The sequence below is a fragment of the Oculina patagonica genome, chromosome 12 (assembly GCF_052425735.1).
Source record: "Oculina patagonica isolate OP01 chromosome 12, crgOcupat, whole genome shotgun sequence".
Classification (NCBI taxonomy): Eukaryota; Metazoa; Cnidaria; class Anthozoa; order Scleractinia; family Oculinidae; genus Oculina; species Oculina patagonica.
This window is the reverse complement of record NC_135769.1, coordinates 12716103-12743903: the sequence shown is the minus strand read 5'-3', so window position 1 is coordinate 12743903 and position 27801 is coordinate 12716103. Positions and strand designations below refer to the sequence as shown.

The 27801-nt window shown below is 39.1% G+C and overlaps 1 protein-coding gene across 2 annotated transcripts; it reads left to right on the top strand.

Moving 5' to 3' along the window:
- The first annotated feature begins 12520 nt into the window (after positions 1–12520).
- Positions 12521–27274, top strand: LOC144631501 (beta-1,4-N-acetylgalactosaminyltransferase 3-like). Of its 2 annotated transcripts, none has more exons than XM_078489942.1 (4): positions 12521–13738; positions 23854–24373; positions 25548–25692; positions 26754–27274. In XM_078489942.1, the coding sequence occupies exons 1-4, from the start codon at positions 12582–12584 to the stop codon at positions 26900–26902; spliced, it is 1971 nt and encodes a 656-aa protein (XP_078346068.1). In that variant the 5' UTR covers positions 12521–12581; the 3' UTR covers positions 26903–27274. The 2 variants fall into 2 exon arrangements, with proteins under 2 accessions (XP_078346068.1, XP_078346067.1); XM_078489941.1 differs by lacking the exon at positions 12521–13738 and adding an exon at positions 20900–22258.
- The last annotated feature ends 527 nt before the right edge of the window (positions 27275–27801 follow it).

Here is a 27801-nt window from a genome sequence, read left to right as displayed (position 1 = left end):
TCACCGAGAGTTAAAGGATCATCGTCATCATCATCATGTTTTTTTACCCTCGGATTTCAGAGTAGCTTGTACAGCTAATATCTCCGAGCAATTTCAACAGTACACAGTACGATGGGAAAAGACCAGACCACAACACCGGGAACTCCATGCCCTTCTCTTTACGATCAGTGTGTTGGTTCTTTTACGTCCCCTGCTGACCGTAACACTGAAGATGCAGGAGACGGGGCCTACGGTTTATCGTCCTTATCCGAGAAGACCAGAATATCTAACCAGGATGAGTTTAGTTGCACGAGAGCGAGTTTTATACAACTTTCAGCAAGCGTGGGCTAAATTTGGCTGAGCTGTCCACGATGGTAAACTACTTTAAACGCGTTTTCGCGTTCTTCCCTCTTCTTGTTAGCAGTAAACACTTCAACGACATATGCAAATGAGGAAAGTGATGATGAAAAAGATGAAGAACTGAATCAAGAATATCTCTTGGAATATTCGAGCTGTGTTCTTCAAACTTGGCACTATAAATGTACACCATAACAGACACAAAATGACACCCACCGTGCCGTTGCCATGGCAACTCTTTTGCTGCTAATACTTATCTTAACTAATACTGACATCCACAGTTTTGCTTAACCAAAGATGATCCACTCCCAACAAGCCTATGAGGAGAGTAAGGAAAATAGGGCATCATGCATGTGTGTTCCAAGCCGGACCCTCTGTCCCACTTAAAAGGGATGCAAATTTAGATATGTGGTTTATGACAGGAAGAAACTGGAACCAAGAGTGTTGCCATGGTTACAACATAGTATGAGCCATCTTGCACCTTAAAGGAAGGTCACTACATAATTATGCCAAGTTTCAAAAATAACACTCTTATATTTTCAGAGATATCCTTGATTTTGTGATCTATCAGTTTAGTGGGACATAACATGACATTGCATATCACAAAAACTTAAATATCTCCTTAACGAAAGAAGATCTTTCAAAACGGTAAACGCCATTCTTCTTTATTTGTAAACGTCTTTCAAATAAGCATCAAGTAATTTTTACTTCATATGCATTTTAAGTTGAAAGTTAAAAGTGGACGGTGCCAAGTTCCTGTCATTGCTAATTAAAAATTTAACGCCAAAGGTCTAGTCTGCATGCTGCCGTCTCCTATTTCCTTCACTTTCCGGTGTGACTGTTTCACTTTTCCTGTATTCCTACGTTTTAGTATTCTATTGTGCGTTTCCATTTGTCGTCTTAGAAAGAGAAAGTATGTTGTCTTTTTTCTTCTTTTTTATTAATCGGGCGTGGCCGATTTATAATTTACCCTTTGGTCGTCCTAGACGATAGTCTCCTGCCGGCCAAAAACGACGGAGATAGCCTGGGCCAATCGGTTTCATTTCAGTTTTGACAGTAAATCTTTGTAGGCACACTGGGTCGACTTTTGGGCTAATCTGCAATCTGGTTCTCTTATTTGCTTCGGCGGGAGGACAGAGAAAAAAGCTTAAGGGGTAAAGTACTGATAATCACCATTGTGAAACTGTAGTTGCTTTGACAAGTTGAAGCTATTCTTGTAAATAAAAGGGGTAACGTCATTCATGTCACGCAATGTTTTTGTGGGAAACTTTGAAACTAGACGCTTTGCTGGTTTCTACAAATAGGCAATAGCAGTGTGATCTGGCGGTACATTTTTTTGAGGCGGACTCCACTTTAAAACTTTTTTTATATATTTAGCAAGAAGTGTGTCGATTTTCATTTCCGCACAGTTGGGCGTCAAAGTCGCCTGTCACAAAGAGTAGATTGTTTGCACAACATGTTTTGAATATATTTTAGATTTGCCTGGTGACGTTAGTAAGGCACTTCTCAAGACGTCAGCAAAACATTGGCAATGTACAGTATTGGTGTAAACTTGAATGGAATTTTTTTACGAGATCGGTAAAGCTATCGAATGAAAAGATGACTTCATACCAATTAAATACCAATTGAATTTTATTTTAATTTAATTTTATCACGGCCTGAATGCATGTCATGGCTTTGAAAGTCTTCGATTTCAAAAGGTTGCTTGGTCTCGTTTTCGATAAAAAAAAATTCATCTGAAACATTTTTCCTGTCGTGTGACGCACGTTAATGTGGTTTTGAATAGTTTGAAATTGTGTTTTTAAGATTTTATTCTTGACTATTATGTAACTCTTGCGAAGAAAGATTTAATTGATGAGGAACTACAGTCGACCCCCGATAACTCGAACCTTCAAGGGAAATTGAAAATGGTTCGAGTTATCGGGAGTTCGAGTTATTGAGAGTTGAAAACAAATGACCGGAAATAAGGAAAAAACGGGTTTTTCTGATTTCCTTTTCATACAGTGTAGACCAGTGTACATTTTAAACAAATTTAATTAGAGTATAGAGAAGCCAAAAGAAAAAGGAACAATATATTTCTAAATCACTGTATAAACCAGAACGTAACGTAACGTAAAACAAAGCGAATCAGCTGCCAACGTTGCAGGTTTCAAAGAGAATAACACTATAGGCTACTGCTGCAGAGTTTATGCGATTTACTTTTCGAGAAATGGTCAGTTAATTCGTCCTGATGATAATCCTTTAAAGTTTTCTAAGGTTGGATTCAAAAGAATCGTTATTAACCTCCACAAACAAACTGAACGCCTGTAGCACTTCAATGGCGTGGCACATTTCGTGTTTTGAGGGGCGTTTCGGAGTCGGCTCTGACTTGTGTACGTTTATTTTTCAAAATTAATTCAACGTTTTGGACTACAGTACACTGTTTGTTTTGACTTGTCAGGTATTAGCTGGTATTGACAGGCATGGTTCGAGTTATCGAGGGTAAAACTATATGAAAAATTATCTGAAGGGAAACGAAAATTGGTTCGAGTTAGCGGGAGATTCGAGTTATCGAGGGTTCGAGTTACCGAGGGTAAATTTACAGTAAATGTATGACGGAAATCCAGGGGAAATCGATTTTGGTTCGAGTTAGCGCGAGGTTCGAGTTAGCGAGGGTTCGAGTTATCGGGAGTCGACTGTAGTACTGTTATTTTCCGGATATTCCGATCTTTTATTCGAGAAATGAATTATTTTTTGGCTCGTCATTCAAGCGTTTTGAGTTAAGTTTTGGAATCGGGGAAATTTATTTCCCGTTGAGGGATGACCCGACATGGCAGAATAAGAGTGGAACTTGAATAGGGCTGGTAGCCGGCCGAAACAACCGGCTGACTTGCCAAACTTTGGCCGTCTACTTTCGTCTCTCTTTACCCTAAGCTTTGACAAAAAATAAATAAAATAATGGAAAGATGCCGCAAAAATACTGCATGACATCCGTGTCTAATGTCTGAGTCGAATTGTAAACGCACTGCAAGAGTTTTTAATATGTTCACCTTTAAAATAAAGCAGCGAAACGCAATGAGGTGAAATCTACATCTTTTGATGAGAAATTCCGGAAGTGACATCTGTGTTCAAAACAGGAATTTTTGCACAACTTAAAGTTCCGAAAAAAAAGACCACATGTTTTGTAAAAATCACAGACAAACATGATCAGGGAAATAAAACAGGCCAATGGGTTTTATTCACGAAAATACAACTTTCTTCAGAAAGAGTTTGTAAACAAGACAGTGGAATCAAATTACATTACACACGAAATTTGCATACATTTGAACTTGCAAAAGAGAAGTATCTCTGCCGAGACATAATAGCGAAACCTTGCATTAATAATCATTGTATTCTGATCTGATTGTTATTTTTTATGCATTAACTATTTGAAAGTGGTTCTCATTTTCATTCACTGCTTGAAGTATTTATAGACGTGAAAACATTCACTTAATCAAATTACATTCTGCACGAAATATTTTTAATCCTTTCGTCCCGAAACTTTGAGGAAATTGAAATCTTTGTTGGACAATACTGCATAAAAGCAGGACATAGAATTGAATAAGAAGATAAGAACCATATTGACTGAAAGGACATTTGAAAACTTTATTTTGGCTCATTTTGACGAAATTCAGGATTTTCAAAGACTGCCAGTAAACGGCTGTATCTTTTCTGTCTCTAACGATTTTGCTGCGGTTTCGAACAAGCTAATTTTTTCAACATATGGTAGCGGGCAGAAGTCGAGTAGTAGATAATGTTGTTTTAAGCCTAGCTTTGGATTGCCTGCATACTAATTTGGATTTCCTGCATACTAATTTGGATTTCCTTCATACTAATAACTGCGTTCCTCCATACTAATGAACGGATTCCCGCTGCATATTAATGGTCCATTCTTTTCATATGATAATAAACTGTCTTCTGAGACTTCTCTTACAATGGGCTTGCTCTGATAGAGAATTTTATAAGAAGCTCCATTTTTTTAGATTACCTAAGATATATTTCCTTTAGCCTACTAGAGATTTTGAAGCTCAAATAGATCGAATAGTTTATTCACGATCAAGCAGACAGAGGCTTAAAGGAGAAGTTCACTCCAGAATGGCCATTTATTTTTTTTTACACCAATAAAAAGTTTATACAAAAATATGTTATTCACCAAAATTTCAGCTTCCAACGAGCGCTAAAACCCTACGAAATCTTTCTCTAAGTAGCCCAAAATTCGTCAACTGAACGCCGCCATCTTGGAGCTAGTAATGTATGCGTGACGTCAAAGAGCTCAGCCTGAAGTTTGAATACTCAAAACTCCTTGTTTTGTTTTGTTTGTCAAAATGCCTGTTTGTGCAGCTCCATGTTTCTCAAACAGTGCTCCAAGAGATACAAAAAACCTTTCACCGTCTTTCAATATCTAAAAGAAAAAATGCTCACAAATGGATTATAAGAATGGGCAGAAACGAAAAATTCCTGCAAAAGCGGATATAAATATTTGTGTGTTCCGAAAACTATACGGAAGACTGCTTCGAAGAAGATTACAGATACAGTCTACTGAGTGAAAACACCCCCCAAAAAAAGAAAAATGCAGACGCAATACCAACCAATGTTACGATTATGCTATTTCACTTTTTTACTTTATTTCAGGGAGGATTTTTAATCAACCAGAGAAACTCTCTGTTGTTGTTGTTGACTTCGTCGTATTTTAAACGCGGGTCCCCGATTAAACGCCGGCTTCGTATAAACGCCAGGTCAAAACTGCTAACTTTTAAATAAACCCTGGGAGCGTTTGATCGAGGTCCCGGCGATTATTTGTGGTCAAGCAAACAAGTAAATATATTCTTTTCAGTAGCACTGCTACGACAAACTAGTACGGTTTGTTACTTTGGTAATTTTTTATGATGTTCAAGGAAACGTCCGTCGTAAAATAACTAGGATGGATGCTGTAAACAAAACGAAACAGCAATGTTCGCGTTCATGTCGTCACGACTGACGCGAACAGTGGAGGAGGACGTTTATCACCGCGAAGCACATTGGCGACATTGCCGTTTATGAACTTATTGGTTGTTTATGTTCTGTTTGTCACAAATCTTGATTGCAACATGCACGTACCGTACGCAATACTGCAACATTGGTATCATGATCATCCTCGGAGACCCAGAGACAGATTGTCGAGCGGGACGACGAGAAAATCGAGGGTCTCGAAGGATAGGTAATAATAGATCAACCTGAAAAAGTTGCAGAAAATTGCACTTCGATAATGAACTCGATCGGACCCCGATTTAACGCCGGAACACACAAATATTTGTGTCCACTTTTGAGCAATTGTTCTTTAAATATTCACGGTGAAAACGAAAATACCTCGTTTTGTCTTTTTTGGAGCTCTGTTTAGGCAAAATGGAGCTGCACAAACAGGCATTTTGACAAACAAAAGCCACTACAAAGAAACAAGAAGTTTGAAGTAGTTAAAATTTTCCCGTTAACTTCAGGCTGAGCTCTTTGACGTCACGTATACATTAACAGCTCCAAGATGGCGGCGTTCAGTTGTCGAGTTTTGGGCTACTTCAGAAAAGGATTTCGTAGGGTTTAAGCGCTCGTTAGAAGCTGAAATTTTGGTGAATAACATATCTTTGCATAAAATTTTTATTGGCGTAAAAAAAATTAACGGCCATTCTGGAGTGAACTTCTCCTTTAACCATGCATTGTTCTCATACAAAGCCGGCGAACGCGCTTGAGTGACCACGGTATAAACATAAGGATTTTAGCGGAATCGAATCGCTTATTATGTACAGAACGAGTCGCGTGAAGAAATATTAAAACTAATTGGTTGCACACACGGATTGTAAAAAAAAATATTTCAGTAGTTCAATTTAACGAATTACAATGATTTTTTGAATTACAATGATTTTCAGTAAACACTGCGTTTTGAGCGGCGCGAAACTTAGACACTAAACACACAAATTGTAAATCAAGCAAAACTTTATTTTAATCGCTCAACACATTACAACGATGAAATTTAAGAATCGTCTTCGTCTTCGTCATTTCTAGGGGGATAGTATGTAATTTTAGGAGTTTCTTCGTTCTTGTGTATGATTGCTCCACAATCATAACATCGACGCAAACTGTGTTTTCCGTGCTTTCGGTCTAGCGGAATCTCGTGCTCGCATATAGGACAAATTTTGCAGTTATCTTCCCAAAAACACATAGGACATTTCATGACCGCAGTATCATATACATTCGGACCTTCGCAGTGTTGACATGGATTATAAACTTTTGCGTGAATTAAAGCTGAACTATCAGAATCGCTATTCTCAGTTTCTTCATCGCTGTCGCTGTCGCTCTCTTGAGATTCCTCAGCTCCAATACCATCCTCAGAAGCTGTTTCCTCCTCTTCGTTACTGTCAGTCGAGTTACGCCGTCGTCAACCTCTTCCTCTTTATCGCGATAGGCTTGTTCTTTTTGTAATATATCGCTTAGAATTTTCTTATTCTTTATCAAACGCTTATTAACCCCAAGCTCTGCCAGTCCCTCCAGGAAGGTATTGAGTGCACGGGGTTTGGCTACATCATCGTTATGAGGAAGTAGAACATACTCAACCAGCTCTGATATGTTTGTTACTGGTATTATACGTTGATTTCGGAGTAATTGTCCGCGGGGAGTCCAAAACAAGATATCTTTGGAGGTGGCCATACTATGCAGCAGTTCAGAAGCATATTTTCTTGAAACGGCTTTGGAGAGATTGTTTAAGACATCTTTTATACGGGGTTCTTCGCTGTCACTCTCGTCATCAGAGGATATATTGTCTTCTTTTCCACTTTCCTCCTCTTCATCATCCCAGTCTACCTTTCTCTTCATATCGATAAGCACTTGTTAAAAGCAAGATACAAATAATCAATTTTTAGGATGCGGCTTTGCTTTTATAACATAAGAAGCCCAAAACTACTTATAATGGGGGTCAGCAATTCTTGAATAAAGCCTCCACCCTCTTGTACAAGAATTTGCTTCTTTGTCTTGAAGGGAACATTGGGTTCAGCGAGGTTAACTAAAGCATCCTTATATGGCATCAATTTACGCCTATCTTCTTCAGGGATCGGTATGTTTTCCGTGAGAACGTTATAAATAAGTTGCACTAATGCGTGCATCTGTTGTGGCGAGGCCGTCTTTAGAAGAAAGTGACGCTGATAAGAAGGACAGTCGGCTAAGAGTCGAAGGAAACCTTGATTGTTCTTTACTACACGAGACATAATCATAGAATGAACTAATGTTAGTAAGATACATCCTTTTATTGGTGGTGGTGGCAGTGGTGGTGGAGTTAAACAATAGAATTGTGGTGGGGGGAAAAAAGAATGTGTGGTGGAGTTAAACAATAGAATTGTGGTGGAGGTGGTGGTGGAGTTAAACAATAGAATTGTGGTGGTGGTGGTGGTGGAGTTAAACAATAGAATTGTGGTGGTGGTGGTGGTGGTGGAGTTAAACAATAGAATTGTGGTGGTGGTGGTGGGAAAGGGGGGAGTTAAACAATAGAATTGTGGTGGTGGTGGTGGCGGTGGAGTTAAACAATAGAATTGTGGTGGTGGTGGTGGTGGAGTTGAACAATAGATTGTGGTGGTGGTAATGGAGTTAAACAATAGAATTGTGGTGGTGGTGGTGGTGGCGGTGGAGTTAAACAATAGAATTGTGGTGGTGGTGGTGGTGGTGGTGGTGGAGTTAAACAATAGAATTGTGGTGGTGGAGTTAAACAATAGAATTGTGGTGGTGGTGGTGGTGGTGGTGGTGGAGTTAAACAATAGAATTGTGGTAGTGGTGGTGGTGGTGGTGGTGAGATAAACAATAGAATTGTGGTGGTGGTGGTGGCGGTGGGGGGGGGGGGGGTGGTGGTGGAGTTAAACAATAGAATTGTGGTGGTGGTGGAGTTAAACAATAGAATTGTGGTGGTGGTGGTGGTGGTGGTGGTGGAGTTAAACAATAGAATTGTGGTGGTTTTGGTGGTGGAGTTAAACAATAGAATAACGGTTTATATAATTGTGAAACATTACACATTTTGTCAGTTCGTGTAAACCTTTCGTTCAGTTGACATGAGTTGGCCCTGTCCTATTTGTCAAAAGAATTTTTCTAGGAAAGATAGCATGCAAAGACACATGAGCAGTAAACATAGCACTTCCGGTGTCCGTCCGTTTCAAGCTTTGTCGGTTTCTCTAGAAAAGTGTCAGCGGTTTCACTTGGAGCATCCGTTTACCTGTATGGTGGCGGGAATGACTGGTTCGGGAAAGACGATGTGGGTCAAATCTTTGTTGCAACAGGCTCACAAGACAATCCACCCACCTCCGGAGAGAATTGTTTGGTCTTATTCTCAATGGCAACCTACCTATCGCGAGTTATTATTGACGATACCAGGAATTGAATTTATCAAGGGTATACCCTCAACTCTTGAACAAGATTCATTCTTTGATGTTAATATACGAAACTTGATTGTCATTGATGACCAAATGATTGAAGCTGGGAGTGATAATCGGATCGTGAACCTGTTCACAAAGGGTTCGCATCATCGAAACTTGAGTGTCGTATACATTGTGCAAAACCTATTCCATCAAGGCAAAGGTAACAGAAGCATCAGCTTAAACAGCCATTACTTGGTCCTTTTCAAGAATCCCCGCGACAAGCTACAGATTTTAACCCTAGCAAAACAAATGTATCCTGGAGAAACTGCTTGGTTTATAAAACAGTACGAAGAAGCGGTGCGGAGACCGTTTGGTTATCTGTTTATTGACCTTAAGCCAACCACTCAAGACAGTTGCAGATTTCGAACAAATGTATTACCTGTTGAAGAACGATTCGATAACGGGGAAGAAAAAGGTAGCGTTTCTAAAGAACTCCTGCAATATCTCAAGCAGCAAAACCTGATGGCTGCCCCAGTAATTCCGGAGATGCAACGATTGCGGAATAATATGGATGGCCTTCTATCCCGTAACGACCTTGGAGAAGATGAAAAAGCTAGGCAGTATATGCAGCTACAAAACAGGTTTCTGACATACAAACACCAGCTTAATTCTATACCTGAGGCAACAAAGTGGGCCGAGCCCCAAGAGAAGAAACAAATATCTACCACAGAGAATTTACCAACAGTACCAACACCGAGTCCAGAACTGGCGACAGTACCAGCCACTCCAGTTCAAGCACCAGACCCACAAGTAATTACTTCCGTGGCAACCTCCACTCCCTTACCTCCTTCCCCTCCTCCATCGATCTTGACCCCTCCGCCCACAGTGGAAATGTCCCCGCCTAAAAAGCGTAAACGCCCGCAAATTCGGTTAGTAAATTATTTGGATGATAAACCGAAGAGGCCTTCTAGACAATCACGGCGTTTACACAGAACCTCGCCATACAAATATTCCAAGGGACATGAAGACGATTATTAAATTTCATCGTTGTAATACGTTGTGTCGAACGACCGAAGTAAATAAAGTTTTGCTTGATTTACAATTTGTGTGTTTAGTGTCTAAGTTTCGCGCCGCTCAAAACGCAGTGTTTACTTTTAAAATCACTGAAAATCATTGTAATTCGTTAAATTGAACTACTGAAATATTTTTTTTTACAATCCGTGTGTGCAACCAATTAGTGTTAATATTTCTTCACGCGACTCGTTCTGTACATAATAAGCGATTCGATTCCGCTAAAATCCTTATGTTTATATCCGTGGTCACTCAAGCGCGTTCGCCGGCTTTGTATGAGAACAATGCATGGTTAAGCCTATGTCTGCTTGATCGTGAATAACTATTCGATCTATTTGAGCTTCAAAATCTCTAGTAGGCTAAAGGAAATATATCTTAAGTAATCTAAAAAAAACGGAGCTTCTTATAAAATTCTCTATCAGAGCAAGCCCATTGTAAGAGAAACCTCGGAAGACAGTTTATTATCATATGAAAAGAAGCGACTAGACAGTTATTAGTATGTAGCGGGAACCCCTTCATTAGTATGCAGGAAATCCAAATTAGTATGTAGGAAATCCAAATTAGTATGCAGGAAATCCAAATTAGTATGCAGGCAATCCAAAGCTAGGCTTAAAAACAACATTATCTACTACTAAGTCGGTTCGTTCTGAATTTTTCAATACGATATGCAAGTTACAGGTCAATATACAGACCCTCTGTAAAGTAAAAAACGTTTTGAGAACAAACCATTGTGAACTTATTTCTAAAAATCCTTACTACGACTGGAGCTTGTTACCAAGTTCGTAAGTACGTTAATACTGCAAGGTGTATAACCTCAGAGAATTATTATCAAGTGTGTTTTGTTTTATTAGCGGTTTATACTCTAAGGTCTTGGTATAGGAGATCAAAATTAAGGCAAATTTCTGTTATTCTCTAATTGCTTGGCACAGATTACTCATTAGTACGCGCACAAACGAAAAACCAAGAAAAAAGGATACTGAAACGGTCAGGAAATGTATGCAAACATTGAATTGAATGAAAAAGGCCGAAAATAGCATTTTCAAGCATCTAAATTCACCCAAAACGCTGGTGAGGATGGAGGTAATTGGAGTAGAAAGCTCGATGGGATAGGGTGGAGTAAAATACTGCAGGAGAGGGGAGGGAGGGGAAGGATGGAAGTAGAAAGGGAGGGACAGGTGGGGGTGAAAGGCTAAGGAGAGGGAAAGGGAGGGAGAATTAAAATCTATGCTTGGTTATATCACGCAACTTTTGACTTCTGTTGTTTTCTCACAAGAACAAAACTTAAGGTGGGGTTCTACCTGAATTTGAATGAAATTTTAAGAGATTTTAAGAAGGGATTGAAGAAAAAAATGAAAACACCATCAAACAGTTGACCCCCTCGAAAGCGCACTCCAGGTTGTCAGGGGACTGTTTGGTGTCCGTCGGCCAATTTTTAACTTCAAATTCTAATATTTCTTATTTGTCTAAATCTAACTAATCCTTTGAGAAAATCTATCGCCTCCCCGACATCCCCCAAAATCGCCCAAAATTAACAAAATACTGCAAAACATAAGCTTTTTTGGATTTCTTGAAACGCAGCTGAAATGGTTTTCAGTATTTTCCAGCCCTTATACTTTGGGTCAGTACTACTATTCTTCATCAGTTGCTATTACAGTAATGGTATGAAACAAATACCTAATCATTGGTCAACTAGTTGTGCCCATTTTCTTGACAATAGTAGTTACCTGATAAAGAGTATTGCGAAAAGGCTGCACTTTGCTTAGTGTTGAAAAATTTTATTTTCTAGTCGTCTAGCTCAATCGTTTATTTTTACATGTATTGTGCGAAATATATTTATAAACTGAGAACATTATGTCATTTAGTAATAATGCAATCTTGAAAACATTCCAGATATTATGTTCTACTAGGGTTCTACACACTAATACAGCTCATGCAGACTGTGACTTACGCAAACCTCCCACTGAGTGTTACTAAAGTGACTGTTTTTTCCAGTGATTTTTACTGTACTGTACCCCCCTTTCTAAATATTATTATTAACCGCCCGATTTTAAGCTTCTCAAGCTTCTCAAGCTTCTTGTTTAACTCTAAGTAAGACTGCGAAGAATTTACGGCTTAATGGTATATAAATTTGATATTTACGGAATTTTGTACGGTCAAGAATTCAATATATTTGAATAGTATTCCCCAGTTAAGGCAATTATATGTGAAGTTAGGAATTTTATTCACTTGACCAACCTTTATAAAAGGTTTGTGACAGTGTAGTTTCAAAAGTTTAATCCTAAATCACTAGAAGTTGAAAAAACATCTGGGATAAGACGTTCGGAATTGAATTCTCGTTTTATCTTTTTGAATATTTTCGGTTATTTCAAGTGAATTTGTTTAAATTTCAAAGGAATAATTCTCAATAAAGGTATCAAACTACATCACTAAAACAAAGCTAATGCCGGTGGTCTATTTAATGGTGCTACGTCACCGACAACACATCTTGACGTCGTTCGAAACCATCCTTGGTTATTTTCGCGTTTTTATCAATCCTTTGCTGTTTTTCTATGTTAGAAAACTATTATTTTGAGACTCTTTTGACTCTCTTTTGAGGTTCCCTTCAATTTGCAAGTGATCAGAAAAATGACTTAAAACAGCCATTGTAAACTTGTGCAACACTAATGACTCATGCAAATTATTTTGATGTAAGTCAACACTGGAACATAAGGGGCAAGTTTTGTATTTTCCGCCTTTTGCAATTATTTTCATGAACCAAAGGACGCGTTGATGTGTTTACTTCTGCTGTGAAGGATGCCTTTCGGGCGAACTCCTGTTAGTTTTGGAAGAAGATTATTTATCAAGCGACGTTTTACTGTTGGTGTAGTGGTAGCAAGCGTACCTTTCCTAGGGTACTTACTGCTATTCGCTTCTTCAGATAGTGGATATTCTATTTCGGTGCCCGGCAAAACACTTTCGACGAACATTTCATGCGACTGCCCTTGTGCAACTAAGCAACAAACTCAAAATAACACAGTAAAACCACAAACAAAAGCGGTCGTCAGTTCGACTTCAAGAGCGTTTACACGCGAGCGAAAAGTCGAGCACGATTCCTCGGAGCTCACCGGAAGTTTGAACGTTCACATGTGGTCTAAAATATGTGGAATGAACGTCGATATTTTAAGAAACTGGCCTCATTTTCCATACTTTCCAGACAAGCGTTCTTTAATTTCGAAATTTCACAAAACTCAAGTTCTGAATATGAGAAATAATGGAGAAAGGATTTTTGGATTTGTCCATCCACAGAGAAGCGGTGAGTATAAGTTTGCCATCACATCAGATGATACATCAGAGTTATGGCTGAGTCCGAACAAAGATCCCGCTTCAAGCGAGATGATCGCGCGTGTTTATTCTCCCGATGAATCGGCTTGGACTGAAGAAGGAGACTACAAAAAATATCCTGATCAAATATCTAAAGAAATCATTCTTAACGCTGGCAAGAAATATTACATCGAGTCTTTGAGTAAGCAAGGTTCTGGCGCCGCCCATGTGGCTGTTTATTGGTCTTACAGAAATTCAACATTTGAAATTATTCCTTCGAAGTACTTGTCAAGTTTTTCGGAAAACAACAATCATGAATCTATTCCCCCGCACGCGGGTAAACAAGCCAACACTTTGCTGCAAAGCAAGAGCCATTTATATTATTTCACTCGTCTTCCTTTTATAAGCAGAAGAGAATACTTTAAACTGATTCCGACATGTCCTTACAGCCCAAGCTTTTTAGTGCAAAGAAAGCTTCAACGCTATCAGGGCGTTTGGCTGACACAGGAGTCACATGTATTCCCACAAGATGATACAGACATGTTTAAAAAGAGTTACTTGAAAAGTGATTGGAATAAACCTAATGCAATTGTTAATAAGGACAGAGCTAAATCCATCGTGGACAAGCTGATTAACTCTTTACAGCCCAGGTAAGTTCAGCATATTTTTATTCTTTAATTGTTCAACGACGTGACTCTGAACTTAGTACACAGAGCAGGAGTTTCTCGGGCACTTTAATTTCGCAATAAAAACGGTTTTTTATTTCCCTTCCGTGCAGAAGTTAAAGGTTTTCATGAATTTTTAGAGATCCATTAAAATTAATTTAATTATTCTTTGACAGATTACCGGTAATTAAAAAACAACGTGACAAACTATACGGTGAGGGTAAAAGACGGAATGAGTTTGCGGAATGGCATGTGGCATGACTTGCGGAATGGCATAATTATGCGGAATGTAATTTTCGCTGGATGACTCAATGACATAAATTATACTGAAAAGCGCGCCAGTTTTTCAAGAGAAGCCGCCTTGTTAAATACTGCGGGCTCAAACCGTCAAGGAGGAAACTTACATAGAACGTCGTGGTAAATTAAATGATCATTTCACCGTTGAAATCACCTCATCACCGATTTACGCCGCATAGAACCAGAGAAAATATTTTCGCTACTTGCCGTGATGGTTCCGACTTCCGAGGACTTGAATTTTCGACTTGCTGGTGCTCCTAAAATAAGGGGCTGGATCATGTAATTTCCAGAGCTTTATTCCAGTAACCCTTAAAGATTTCAAATTTTCGTTTGTTCGTCTCATGTCAACAATAATAATTAACCACCAGTAGTTCTGTTAACATGAATAAAAATTCCTTGACACTATTCGCAAAGGTTGTTAGTAATCGGCGTAACGAGAATCCGTGTTACGAGATTTTGTAGGATTCTTTTTCTGTTTTTTTTTGTTTGTTTTTTTTTTCCTTTTTTTAAGGGTTTATCTATTTCTGCAAAACTAATTCAAAATCTCACTCTTCTGAACCGCAAATATATCTCACAAACTGATTAAGGGTTCTTATATCTTCTTTATCCTTCGAGGTCGATCTCGAACCCGGATTACGAATTTAGGATTTCGAGTTACAATTTCGTCAATTTACAGAAAAAGCGACTGCCCTAGGGCCTAGTAGCTGCCGCATGCAGACTCTTTCACCCCACTTGGGACAATAAAACATACAAAGCCAAAGTCAACGAAGCCGTTAGAAAGAAAATATAACGGCCTGAAAATTTACGTTGCTCGAAGAAAAAAAAAGAAAACCCACAACAACGGGCAATTCCAGTTGGTCACCCATCCAAGTACTATCCCCGCCCAAAAGGACTTAACTTGGGCGATCGGACTAGAATTCGAACTGTTACTTTCCATCGGTTCTTGTCCGATCGCCGAAGTTAAGCCCTGTTGGGCGGGGATAGTACTTGGATGGGTGACTAACTGAAAATACCCGTTGTGGGTTTTCTTTTTTTCAAACTCAGTAAATTTTCAGGCACTTATATTTTCTTTCTAACGGCTTCGTTTACTTTGGGTGAGACAGTCTGCATGCGGCAACTGGGGAGTCGCTCTTCTGTATTAAAATTGACGAAATTTTCACTCGTAATCCCGGCTCGAGATCGGCATGACTGTAAATAAACCACAAATTAAACGATATCGCCGCCTAAAAAAGGGTTCCAGTTACCAGTGGCTGCAGTTTAGCAAAGTGAGAATATAATTTAGTTAATAGCAGAAGTAATTATCGTTCTGAATTTCGAGGCAAATAGACGAGAGTTTTCGTTCACTACTCAGCTACTCAGCCACTCAGCCACTCATTTTAGCAACGCCAGCAAGTCGAAAATTCAAGTCCTCGGAAGCATCAAGGCAAGTAGCGAAAATATTTTCTCTGGTTCTATGCGGCGTAAATCGGTGATGAGGTGATTTCAACGGTGAAATGATCATTTAATTTACCACGACGTTCTATGTAAGTTTCCTCCTTGATGGTTTGAGTCCGCAGTATTTAACAAGGCGGCTTCTCTTGAAAAATTGGCGCGCTTTTCAGTATAATTTATGTCATTGACTGGGTCATCCCGCCAAAATTACATTCCGCATTATTATGCCATTCCGCAAGTCATGCCACATGCCATTCCGCAAACTCATTCCGCCTTTTACCCTCACCGCAAACTATAGTACACAAGAGCAGGTGGAGTTTCTCGTGCATTTCATTAAGGAAGTTTTAATTCTTGACCGATGACAATTTCTCAACTGACAAAATTAGTTCTCAACTGAACAAAAATTCTCGATCGCTAAACATTTCTCCACCGATTTCTCGACCTCGACGGGCGATTATTTTTGGACTGCTGTCCGCTGTTTCAACATTCACTGTCAATGTTTCAAAGGTGGGTTTGATCTCGCTCGGCTGGAATGACATTCGAATGACATCGGCCAAGAGAAATATCATCGGCGGTTTTATCTGCCTATACTTTGCTATGCTTATTCAGGATGTAGTAAGTTAGTTGATTGGCAGATTAGAGCAGCAACATTCCTGCTCTTGCTGCAAACCCTCTTTAGTTTAGTTCGCTCCTTTTAATTAACTACATGACGTCTTGCTCAGCCACATCCAAAACGAATAAGGATCTTCCACCTTGTACCCTTTATAGCAAAATAGTGGGTAGGACAAGCAACGAAAGTTTTTGACTGATTCTATTTATCCACTTTTCGACTTAATAGCTTTTTGCCTGTTACTCTGCGGGACCTTAAACAAGCCCTGCATGCTGATGATGCAGGGGATTGGTGACTACATCATTCCGCCGTCGAACATTTAAGAAACCGAGAGATTCGCCGTAGTTCTCTTATTTAATTCTATTCTTCGCTGTTGTTATTTCAACGAAAGTCTTGTCGTTGTCGTTCCTCGCCATTTTATTTCTCCTATGTTGCTGTTTAAAAGCCGTGCCGTTTGTCGGAATTTACTCTAACAGGGCCTCTTGTATTGTCAGAAACGTATTCATAAAAACCAGTCGACAATGATGGGGACCTCCTTCTCTCTGGCGAGGGCCTGCTAGGCTGAATTATGACAAGACACAAGGCGTTGCATTGCAATTAAAACAGCGAATAGAATTGAAATTTCAAAGAACAACAATTATAGGACAGCGCTAGTGAGGGATCTTGAAAGAAATAAGAAAACCAGGGTGCCGCAAAAATCTCGCATGTTCTTCAAGGAGCACTACCACATACATAAACATAGAATACATAATGCAAATAGATGCAAATCCAGCTTTCGAGAATCATACACAGCACGAAATGGAACATTTACGAAACATTACAAAATTCGCAAAGCTACGTGAAGTTGAAGAGATTGCTTAACGGACTTTACGGAGTAGTTACAAATACGCATTGGTAGTGATACAGCAATTTTGCTACTTCAAGTAACGTGGACAATTCAGTACAATAACAGAACCTGCGTTATGATGTCCCTTTTTTCTACGACAGAAAAACGAGATCGAGAAAGTTTACTTTTTTAACGGCATTTACGTTGATTTGTTGCCCGTAAAGTAGCTCTAAATCAAAAAGGGCGCCTTTACAACATTTTAATGGGCTTTTTACGGCCATCCCTTTATCCAGTGGATAGCGTTATCATAGCCGTGCCTGGTAAATTGAGGTGTCATCTTGCATTCAAGAAACTAATTCTTCTACTAAATTCCAATTAAAACTGAACAGAATGGTCGCAAAGGCATAAAAACAAAAAAACTAATGTCTCACGGCACGCTAAATGTTTACGGTGTGGCTATTTTATTCGGCGAGTGGCGAGAGTTTTGATTGTTTGCGTGGTCGAAAACGAAGACCTGATCGAAAACGAGGACCCCGTTGAAAATCAGTATTGTCTTAAATTTTTGGGATTTTTGGTTAAATGGTAAGCACCCCAGGTCTTTGTTTACAATTCAGTATTCGTTTTCGACCACGCAACTCTGGGTCAATACTGGTTTTCAACGTGGTCTTCGCTTTCGATCAGGTCTTCGTTTTCGACCACGCATCTCTGGGTCAATACTGGTTTTCAACGGGGTCTTCACTTTCTTCGAGACTTGAAAGAAGTTTTGTTTAAGATTAATTCTCATTCAAGATGAAGGTAATAATGTATACGTATTTAAAAGCTTCAAAATTCTGCTCATTTTTGAAGCCGTGAGATCCTGCATTATTCAGGCTAAAGCGTAAGTTTAATTTTAGCCAATTTTTCACTCAGTGGCTTTACCGATCCTTCTAAAAATTCCATTCAAGTTCGAAGCAATATTGTACATAATCATTTTTTCTTTCTGAATTCTTGAGAAGCTGCATTAAGTGGTGATCAAGTCCGTGAATTGTAGTCAAAAACACATTGGTAGTGCCATGTCACAAGGTCTTCTTGGCCACCGAAGGAAAGATAAATTTCTCATTGGTACGGTTTTAGCCCACTGTACTCCATGATTTTCCATTAAGATCCACTTAAAAATTGATCGGTGTTTCTTCATTTCATTTAAGCTTTAAAATGGAATTCTCCGTGTTCGGAATGGAAAACAAGACCCTGGAAGTTTGTTACCGGGGAAGATTGCGTGACGAGCTAAAAATACTTATTTCAACAAGAACATCGAGAAGCTTGAGAAGCTTAAAATCGGGCGCTTTGCCTTGAAAGGCAGGGTTCAGTACAGCAGAAACCACGAAGCAGTTCCCAAGGGTCCTAGAGATTAGGACCCCAGTTTCTTGGGAACCAGGGCATGTGGTTGTGTTTGTTTCCAAGGGTCCTAGAGATTAGGACCCCAGTTTCTTGGGAACTAGGGCTTCCTGAAAGGAAGGAGAGGATTCCAGTCTCTCGTTTCCAACCAACTAACCTGTGATACATGAACCCTGCATGATTTCTATTGATGATTCTGATTGGCAACTCGAGCACTTCATCCCTTACCCCTTTTCTCCCACTGAACTTGTTGTCTTGTTTTGACTTCATGGGTTGGGAACATTAATTAGGAATAAAGTGTTCTTTAAAGATGTTGCTACGTTAATGTCACGGCTGAGATAGTTTATTTTATTAAGTTATGCCAAATTCTCTCTATGAAACTTAATTTTTCGAAGAAGGTACTTCTAAAGATCTAAATTACAAAACCATAGCTTCATTGCAAACAAACATGGTCAACAAACATGCTTCCCAGGCTTTCTAATTAAAAGTTACAAGCAAAATAATGTTATAGACTGTTTCGAACTGTTCAGCCTAACAGAACACTTTTTTGCCTAACAATCCGTTTGAAACTTCTCCAACTTTGTCCATCCATACCGTCTTTTGTATTTACTGTGTTGAAATATTTCTTCACTGCTTTAATGGGATATTTTTATATGTCACTAGATTTGGTGGCCATTTTCTCATGTACTGAGGATAAACTGGAACTTTGCTAACATCCATGACACAGTTCCTTTACATGGAATAGTTGGATAGCCTGGGAGGGGTGAAATGTCTGGTAAAGGGACGGGGGTCAGATAACAGGCATTTTACGGTAGTTTGATATTAATATAAATTTTGCTTAACTTACCATGCATACTGTTTCTCTTGTCGAGCGTCTCAAACCGGCCGAGAACAACTGAGCGTCTGAAAACAGCAAAAAACAACAGAAAAGTCTTATTGAATAATTTGGAATTTGTCTTTTATTCAAAAAAGGGGTTTCATGAATTGTGAAAAAATTTTAGATTGTAGCAATTCTTGATATGTTAAAGCAGAGTTTTCCTCTTGCAAAACATGCTGTCTTATGGTAATTTCGATTATACAGAGGAAGCCATTTAAACGATTAAATTTGCATATCGGACGAAACTATTATCTGTCATCAAGGGAGACATAGTATAAATGATTGTTTGCTAAAGAACGAAAAAACAACGTCAACGGAACGTCAAAAGCATATTAATATCAGAACTGATATATTTTAAACAAACTCAGGTCCACGCTCCTGACAATTTCATGTGACACTTGTTACACAGTATAAACCATTGTTCGAGTGCATTTCTTTCACTCCATAGTGAAGAAAGATATGTACAGGACAAATTATTTATTTCACCGTGAATTGTTATCGTTTGTGAAATACTTTCACTTCCATTTGATTCCATAAAAGAAGAAAAATCGCATTTCGGCGCAGTTTTAACTTAAAGTTGAATATTACCGTAAATACTCCCCTTGGAGGAGGGGGGGGGGGGTACTCCACTATATAAGCTACCGAACATAGCTTTGTGCCGCCCCAAATGGTATGGTTTTTGAGCAGTTTTGGTCTGATAACGGCTATAGATTTTTGTCATTATGGTCTGCCGGGAATCGGGTATGGCTTTCACGGGAACCACGAAAGCGTTTAAACGCATTTGTCTTTTCAACTCCAAATGAATATGAGAGAAAGAGAAATAACCGAATATATCATTCGAGCTGAATTTTAACACAAATCTTTTTTTAGCGTTATAACCTAAGCGGCGAATACATTATTTAGACCTATATAAACATGTACGTCGTGTGTGTGACCCCTGCCATAGACTACAACAAAGCCAGCGGAAAACTTTAATTTGCAACGTTAATTTGCGATAAAATGTACAAAGGATATTGTTTGCTGTTTACACGATCGCGAATCAAACACAAACAAGGTGATAAAATGCAATCAGCTAGAATAATAGAAAAACCGACTTTAATCTTGTGGACTTTTCTCTATTGAATTCTTTTACAGCAAGGCGCCCAAATGTGTGACCACTTTTAATTTATTCACATTCTTTCGTGCAGATTTAATCCAATCAAAAGCCGTGGATAGCTTGCAGTTGACTTCTGATTGGATTAAATCTGCACGAAAGAATGTGAACAAGTACAACTTTTGGAAGCCAAATCTGAATACGCGCACTTATGGATTTTAAAGGCCAGGTCAGAAAACGGGTGAAGTAAATGGCATGTTTTAGTCTGAAATTGGGTCTGATTTGCAACGTCGTTCCCAGGGTCTCTCCCTCTCCTCTTGGAGGCCGGGAGAGAGAGACCCTTGGAACGAGGTTGCTGAATTTGGAGACCTCCACCAAGAACTCCGAGGAGCATCCCCCGGGCGTAAATGGTGATCTGGTACCTAGTAAAACTACAATCGTGATGTAATTCTGCCATCTCCCAATATCCTTGATAAGTTTTAGAGGAATTGATGTTCAAAATTTTGGCATTGAAAAGCTTTGCAAGATTACACCTCCTCGAGAAATTTTTCATAAGGGTCGATCTTTCGTGACTTTAGCTAAACAGATATAAAACACGGTGACCCAAGTATTCGGTTTCAGATTTTAATGCAAATAAATGCGGGTATCTTGACAGTCTTGAAATCGGTCGACAGACGCAGCACGTTTTTTATATTTCCGCTTTGTTTGATTATTTTCGTGAACCAAGGGCGCGTGATGAGTTGATGTTTCTACGCGAGGAAACAGTTAGAAAGGAGTGCTTCTCCCGATTGTTAAAACACTCGATCGGTGCTGTGAAGAATGGTTTCTTGGCACCGGCGAATTCCTGTTAGTTTCGGAAGAAGATTATTTATCAAGCGACGTTTCACTGTTGGTGTAGTGGTAGCAAGCGTGCCTTTCCTAGTATACTTACTGCTATTCGCTTCTTCAGATAGTGGATGTTCTATTTCTGGGTCTGGAAAAACAATTTCGACGAACATTGTATGCGACTGTCCTTGTGCAACCAGGCAACAAACTCAAAATAAGACTGTAAAACTACAAACAGAAGCGGTCGTCACATCGACTGCAAGCGGCGCGTTTACACGCGAGCGAAAAGTCGAACACGATTCCTTGGAGTCCACCGGAAGTTTAACCGTTCACAGGTGGTCTGAAATATGTGGAATGAACGTCGATATTTTAAGAAACTGGCCTTATTTTCCTTACTTTCCAGACAAGCGTTCCTTTATTTCGGAATTTCACAAAACTCAAGTGAACATGATAAATAACGGAGAAAGGATTTTTGGATTTGTCCATCCACAGAGAAGCGGTGAGTATAAGTTTGCCATCACATCAGATGATACATCAGAGTTATGGCATAGTCCGAACGAAGATCCCGCTTCCAGCGAGATGATCGCGCGTGTTTATTCTCCTAATGGATCGGCTTGGACTGAAGAAGGAGACTACAAGAAATATCCTGATCAAATATCTAAAGAAATCACTCTTCACGCCGGGGAGAAATATTACATCGAGTCTTTGAGTAAGCAAGGTTCTGGCGCTGCCCATGTAGCTGTTTATTGGTCCTACAGAAATTCAACATTTGAAATCATTTCTTCGAAGTACTTGTCAAGATTTTCAAAAAATAATATTCTTGAATCTATCCCCGCGCACGCTGGTAAACAAGCCAACACTTCACTGCAAAGCAAAAGCAATTTATATTATTTTAATCGTCTTCCAGTTATAAACAGGAAAGAATACATTAACCTTATTCCAACCTGTCCTTACAGCCCAAGCTTTCTAGTGCGAAGAAAACTTGGAGGGGATGAGGGCGCCATGAAGTGGATGGCAAATGGGTCACATGTATTTCCACAAGATCATACCGACATGATTCAAAGTAACCAGAAAAACGAGCATCCCTATTGGACGAAACCTAATGCACTTATTGATAAGAACAGAGTTCAATCTGTCGTGGAAAAGATGATGAACTCTTTACAGCGGTCCAGGTAAGTTCAGCACATTTGTATTCTTCAAATCTTCAGTGTTGAAAATTAGTTGTGTGCCTTGTATAGTACTTCGGGTCAAACGTGATCCATAAAAACCAAGCCAACATGTCCGCTGACCTTGCGTCGGGGCCCTTGGTTAAAGTTTTTGAGACGTACCACTCTCACCAATTTGGCAATCTCTGGTACGTACTTTCCTCGCCCGCTTGCGGCAGCCCAAGCTTACAATTTAAACTTCGTGTAGCCGTCATTGGCGATTCATTTTATAGACTTTGTATGGGAATTTCACTTTAGTTCTTAAAATGCACAATACAACCACTTACCTCAAAGTGGGTTTGTTTTGTATCTTCTACGTGAGTCAGGGTTAATCGAAGGCCATTTGAGGTGAGTTTTTATTCGTTCACTGTTTAGTACGGAACACAAAAGGGTGGTTGCTTTGTTCGACCATGACTCTAAGATCTCCTGTCATGTCCTTGAAAATATCATCAAATGGATTTTGTTGGAAGCCCGGTTATCCATTAAGGATCCGCACTCTGGGAACGACCACATTGCTATCCCAGAGGTTTACTAGTAGTAGTTCTCACTAAATCTGCCCCCGCCTTTGTACAATTGTTTTACAGCAATAATCTAAGATTAATGGAGTCCATTTGATGCGTTAAGTTATTGAAGCTTAAGTCTTCGGACTACACTATTAGGTCTCTTTTATTACTGTGCCGAGTACGTCAGGACACTGTTTGCTGCTGAATTTCCTTGTTGCGCGACACTGCTCTATCTTAAAAAAAATCACAAGTACAAGTAGAATATGTAAACTAGCAGTAATAACGCATGAACGAGTGCGTTCGGAAATTGGTAGGATTGATAGGTTACCAGAAATTATGAACTTTTAATTCGAGGTGACTACACGCAAGCTTATTACATTCAAAATGAACTTACAAAAATTTCCTCGCCAAGATTTCAAAAGTCCCAAAAGCCTAAAGATTCCACGTCAACAAAATATGGCACATTCAAAGAATGGATAAAACAATATTTGATCCTTATTCGACCCCACTTTGGATCAAATACTGACAGTTTGTGAACGAAATGAATCACCTTATAATTGCATGACAATGTTTGCGAGCCGTGTTCGCAAATCCAATAGCCTGTTCCAGGCTCTCGGTAGTTATGGGAGAACGAATAACGCGGGTGAGCGAGGAAAAAATGAGGCGCAATTAACTACCGAGAGCCTGGAACAGGCTATGTTCGCAAAAAATCGAGATTCTTCCTGCTACGGCGAAATTTTCCTCTCTATACGCGGGGACTTCTAGGATGCCTCCTCGAGTTTTGGCCGTATGGGCCAAAACTCTGCGGGGGCAATAAATCCTCGGAACGTGCACGAGTCTCGCACCACGTTCTATTAATTTGAATTGAAATGTCTTGAAAGTAACATCGAGAAAACATTCAGCGTCAAACCACAAACAAGCAATTCTTCAAAATCAACATCGTCAAAATCACATGTTTTCCCTGATCTACATGATTTCTATTAAATGCGAAATGAAATTGTGATTATCGGGAAAGTATTCATGTAGCTGTTCTTCTTCTTCTTCTTCTTTTTTTTCCAGAAAATATTTCCTTAAGAAAATCCACAAAGTGATTCACAAGCCAGACCCCAAGAATGGCGATCGTTTCTTGTTGAACCTTGAACTCGGTTTAGACAACACCAATCAATCATTTCGGCTGTCAGAACACGTGTATCAGGAAAAGGGAAATGACACCTTGTGCCTTCCTGAGGGAATCAACTGGAATAACAGCGCCACGGTGTACTTCATTCTCCCTGTCAAGGATCAAGGAAAATGGGTGCATTATTTTATTAAGCAGCTCACTGATGCCAGCTTATTAACCGGTGATACGAACTTTCACGTCATAATTGTTGATTTTAAAAGTAAAGATATTGATATGGGCAAGGCGTTTAACACGTCACTTCTCAGAAGTAGACACAGTGTTCTTTCATTACCAGGAAAATTCTACAAGACTCTCGCTTTAAACGTTGCCACTGAATTTGTCCCGAATGCGCATGACATAATTTTCCTGTTTGATCTGCATATTGATGTGCCCGCGGACATTATGGACAGTGTTCGAATGGTAAGTACTTCATGTATTTATCCGTTGAAATAAACTCGGATATTTTAGTATAAATTGGGCAGATAGTCTGGGAAAGTTTGCCTAAATATAATTTGCAGTTAATGTCTCCGTAGCGCCTTCCTTATATTAAAGCCTCAAAGTAGTCATTGCCAATTTCCAATAAAAGAAAAATGATCTGCGTTTGTTCCAGTATATCATTCCTAAAACACTACTCTTTAGAAGCAATATAATATTTAGGAACATGGGGTGTATTCCATCGCCTTTTTCCGACATGAGAATAAACCTTAAGGTCTCTGCCAATAAACCAATTCGTTATCTTGTATAAGTAGGAACAAAAATCTTTAAAGAGGCTAAGTAATATGTCATGTGTTATCCTTTATTGCATTTTGTGTCAAACCTTTGTGTCAATGGTTTTATTACATTTTGCGTCGAAGATTTATTTTAAAGTTACCCTTTTGTATACCATTTTTGACAGAAAAGGTGACTCCTTCGTATACCTTAGCACCATTTACCCTAGAAATTAGCACCCCTTCCACATCTAGCATTCCAAAAATTCACTTGTGATCATGTTTCAGGATAACGCTTGCTTTAGTTAGTCGTATTTGTTTAGTTTTGATCTTTGTTTGCCTTTCTAAGTTAGCTGGATACATCCGAGTATTTTGTTTTTGAGCCACCTGGTTTTCTCTTGGTTAGAATCTCGCCCGTGCTTACAATAGGTTGAGTATTGAAACGTTACGGATAACTGTAGATTAGCAAAGCAGAGCAGAGTATACCAACAAAAAGGAGAAGAATGAACAGCCTAACAACACGAAGACTGTTGGTGCCTCCTGTTTGTTTGAGCGAGTGCCTCTACAATATTTTGAAAGACTCTTTTAAATACATGTACCTAAATGATATTTGACCCGCGCCCTATTTCATAGAATCTTTATACTTCAATTTCTGAAATACCTGACCTTTTAAATGCCCGTCCAGCAGCATGTTAAAGGTACATCTTTTGATCGGAGCCTCTTCCTGAACACCACTATTCGGAGTACCCTTCACCCCGGGGTTATTACATCGTAGTCAGTAACAGTTTTTGCCAGCTGATACATTTTGTGGCCTAACCAGTCTTCTTTCAGTTAGCTGGCCTTGTGAGGAAACGCTGAAACACCAAAAACAGTGATTTTTTTTTCAGAACACCATTGCAGGGCGAATGGCTTATTTTCCTATAGTTGGTCGTCTGGATTGTGAAAGTTCTTCTGTGGAACATCGAGGCTTTTGGCAAAAGAATGGCTATGGAGTTATGGCGATTTATAAATCAGACTGGGACAGATTTGGTGGTGAGTGCAATTGTTTTTATATAACAGACTGAATCGATGGTGGGCTACAAACTCATAATTCTTATGTTAGTGACTGCAACAGTTTGTCAGAGAATCGGGACAGATAACATTTAATTATGGTGTATATTTAATTTCTGCATTTCATTCTTACTTTACTCATTAATATATTCTGCAAGAATGCCCTAATTAATAAGTCGATAAAAACTTTTTGTAATCTGTGAAACTGAAGTTGATTTTATGATTGTAGCTTCATTTCGCGGACTTGCTTTGCTTAATAGTCGCGTCAAGATAACGCATTGCATTCTAACTAGATGACCGTTTTAATCTGATAATGGAAGTGAGTTGAAAGAAAGGTCTAATTTACAGTAAATATGGGCAACGATTTCCGGGAACTTGAACCGCTAAATAAAGGTTTTACTGTATATTTTTACTGAACAATATATCAGTTTTTATTTGCAATCCCTATGCCGGAGCGTGAGTTTTATTAAGGATTTGCACAACAAGTGATTTATGCAAATGTTTCAGGCCACTTTTGGGAAATTATTTTGGATAGTCGAAAATGTAAGCCTGTTCAGAGGGGCGTTCGAATCCACTGACATTGGCATCTTTATTCTGCTGTGAAAAGGCGAATTTTGTGTATTAATCAGTACTTAACAATTATCATGCGAAATCGCGTGAAATATCAGACGATATTCCAGACGATTGAGCCGCATTTTTCAACAAATTGTCTATGAAACGCATTTTACACTGAGCTAAAAAACTGTGGTTTGCGGCGCTTTGCAAGACGAGAAGTGGGGCGAACCTTGGCATACCACGTATATCTCAGGATATCTGTAATGTACGGATGACAGTTTGCAATGACTTCCTAACCATATATGGGAACATGTTGACAATTTGTTGAATAATAACTTCAGTTATCTTGTTTGCCGTATTGGGTAACGCTGCTTTCAACCATTAGTTCACTCTTTCTTAAAGTGCGCATGCTTGGAGCGAAGTGGTTCCCATTGCCTTATCTTTGCAATAACAATTATTCTAATTAATTTCTTTCTTTGTATCGCCAGGAATGAATGCGAAGGACTTCAAATACAAATGGGGCGGGGAAGACTGGGATCTACTTGACCGAGTGCTGATGTTACCGCTGGAAGTGGAACGAATCAAGTATCCAGGCCTCTATCATCATTATCACGCCAAAAAACGACAGTGGAATTAGAGTTTGATAATGTTAGCCTTGATGTTCGTTTTTCATAATCGTTGCCATTCGAAACATGTACAGCGGGACCAACCGGCCGTTTTCTCCCAAACGCTTTAACAACCCGTTTTCTAGAGTGGTTTTACAGTTCTACAATTGAGTTTTAAGAAGAGCTAGGAAATGTTTTTCTGTTTAAACATACAAGGGCAACTTTTGCCTTTGCGAAATTGTTAGACTTTTCTTTCCATTTCCCGAAAAATAAGATTTCACGTAAAGGTTTTCGAAAACGCTTTTTTTCCCGTTACTTTTAAAAGAGATGACGTTACGGCATCGCTTTATGGCCCGAGGCGGTGGGGTCCTTTACTCTGTTTTTCTGTTTGTTCTGTTGCGATCGACTGATCAATAACAAAATGTCTGCGTATAACACGGTAATGTAAGGTAAGACTTTATTTAATGACAGTGACCCGTGACAGTATTTTAAGTTACTGCTTACGATATTATGTAATGTATATGAAATGAATCATATATGAACTGCGGATGTATATATGAAAGTGATAAATGATCGTCGCAGTGAATTTCCAATTTAAGCAATTGGAATAAAGAAGCCTGAAAAAAATTTAGGGCTTCAAAAAATTCAGGGCTTGAAGCCCTGAATTTTTTTTCAGGCTTCTTTATTCCAATTGCTTAAATTGGAAATTCACTGCGACGATCATTTATCACTTTCATGCTTACGATATTATTTACAATAAAATGCTAAAATAAGTTATTATTTACAATAAAAACATTCCAAATTGTTTAGAGACGTAGAAAAATGGTTACAATTATAAACACAAAATCAAAATACTGCCAGGCAGTTAGAAAGGAACAGTTCAAAGTATAAACGAAAGAGACAAATAACATTTGATGAGTTCTGTTACATT

Bases quoted from the DNA above. Each gene is read 5' to 3' on its own strand.
- LOC144631501 (XM_078489941.1), top strand. From the start codon at position 21,081: ATGGTTTCTTGGCACCGGCGAATTCCTGTTAGTTTCGGAAGAAGATTA. The intron at 22,259-23,853 runs GTAAGTTCAGCA...TTTTTTTTCCAG, and splicing joins AACTCTTTACAGCGGTCCAG to AAAATATTTCCTTAAGAAAA. The intron at 24,374-25,547 runs GTAAGTACTTCA...TTTTTTTTTCAG, and splicing joins TTATGGACAGTGTTCGAATG to AACACCATTGCAGGGCGAAT.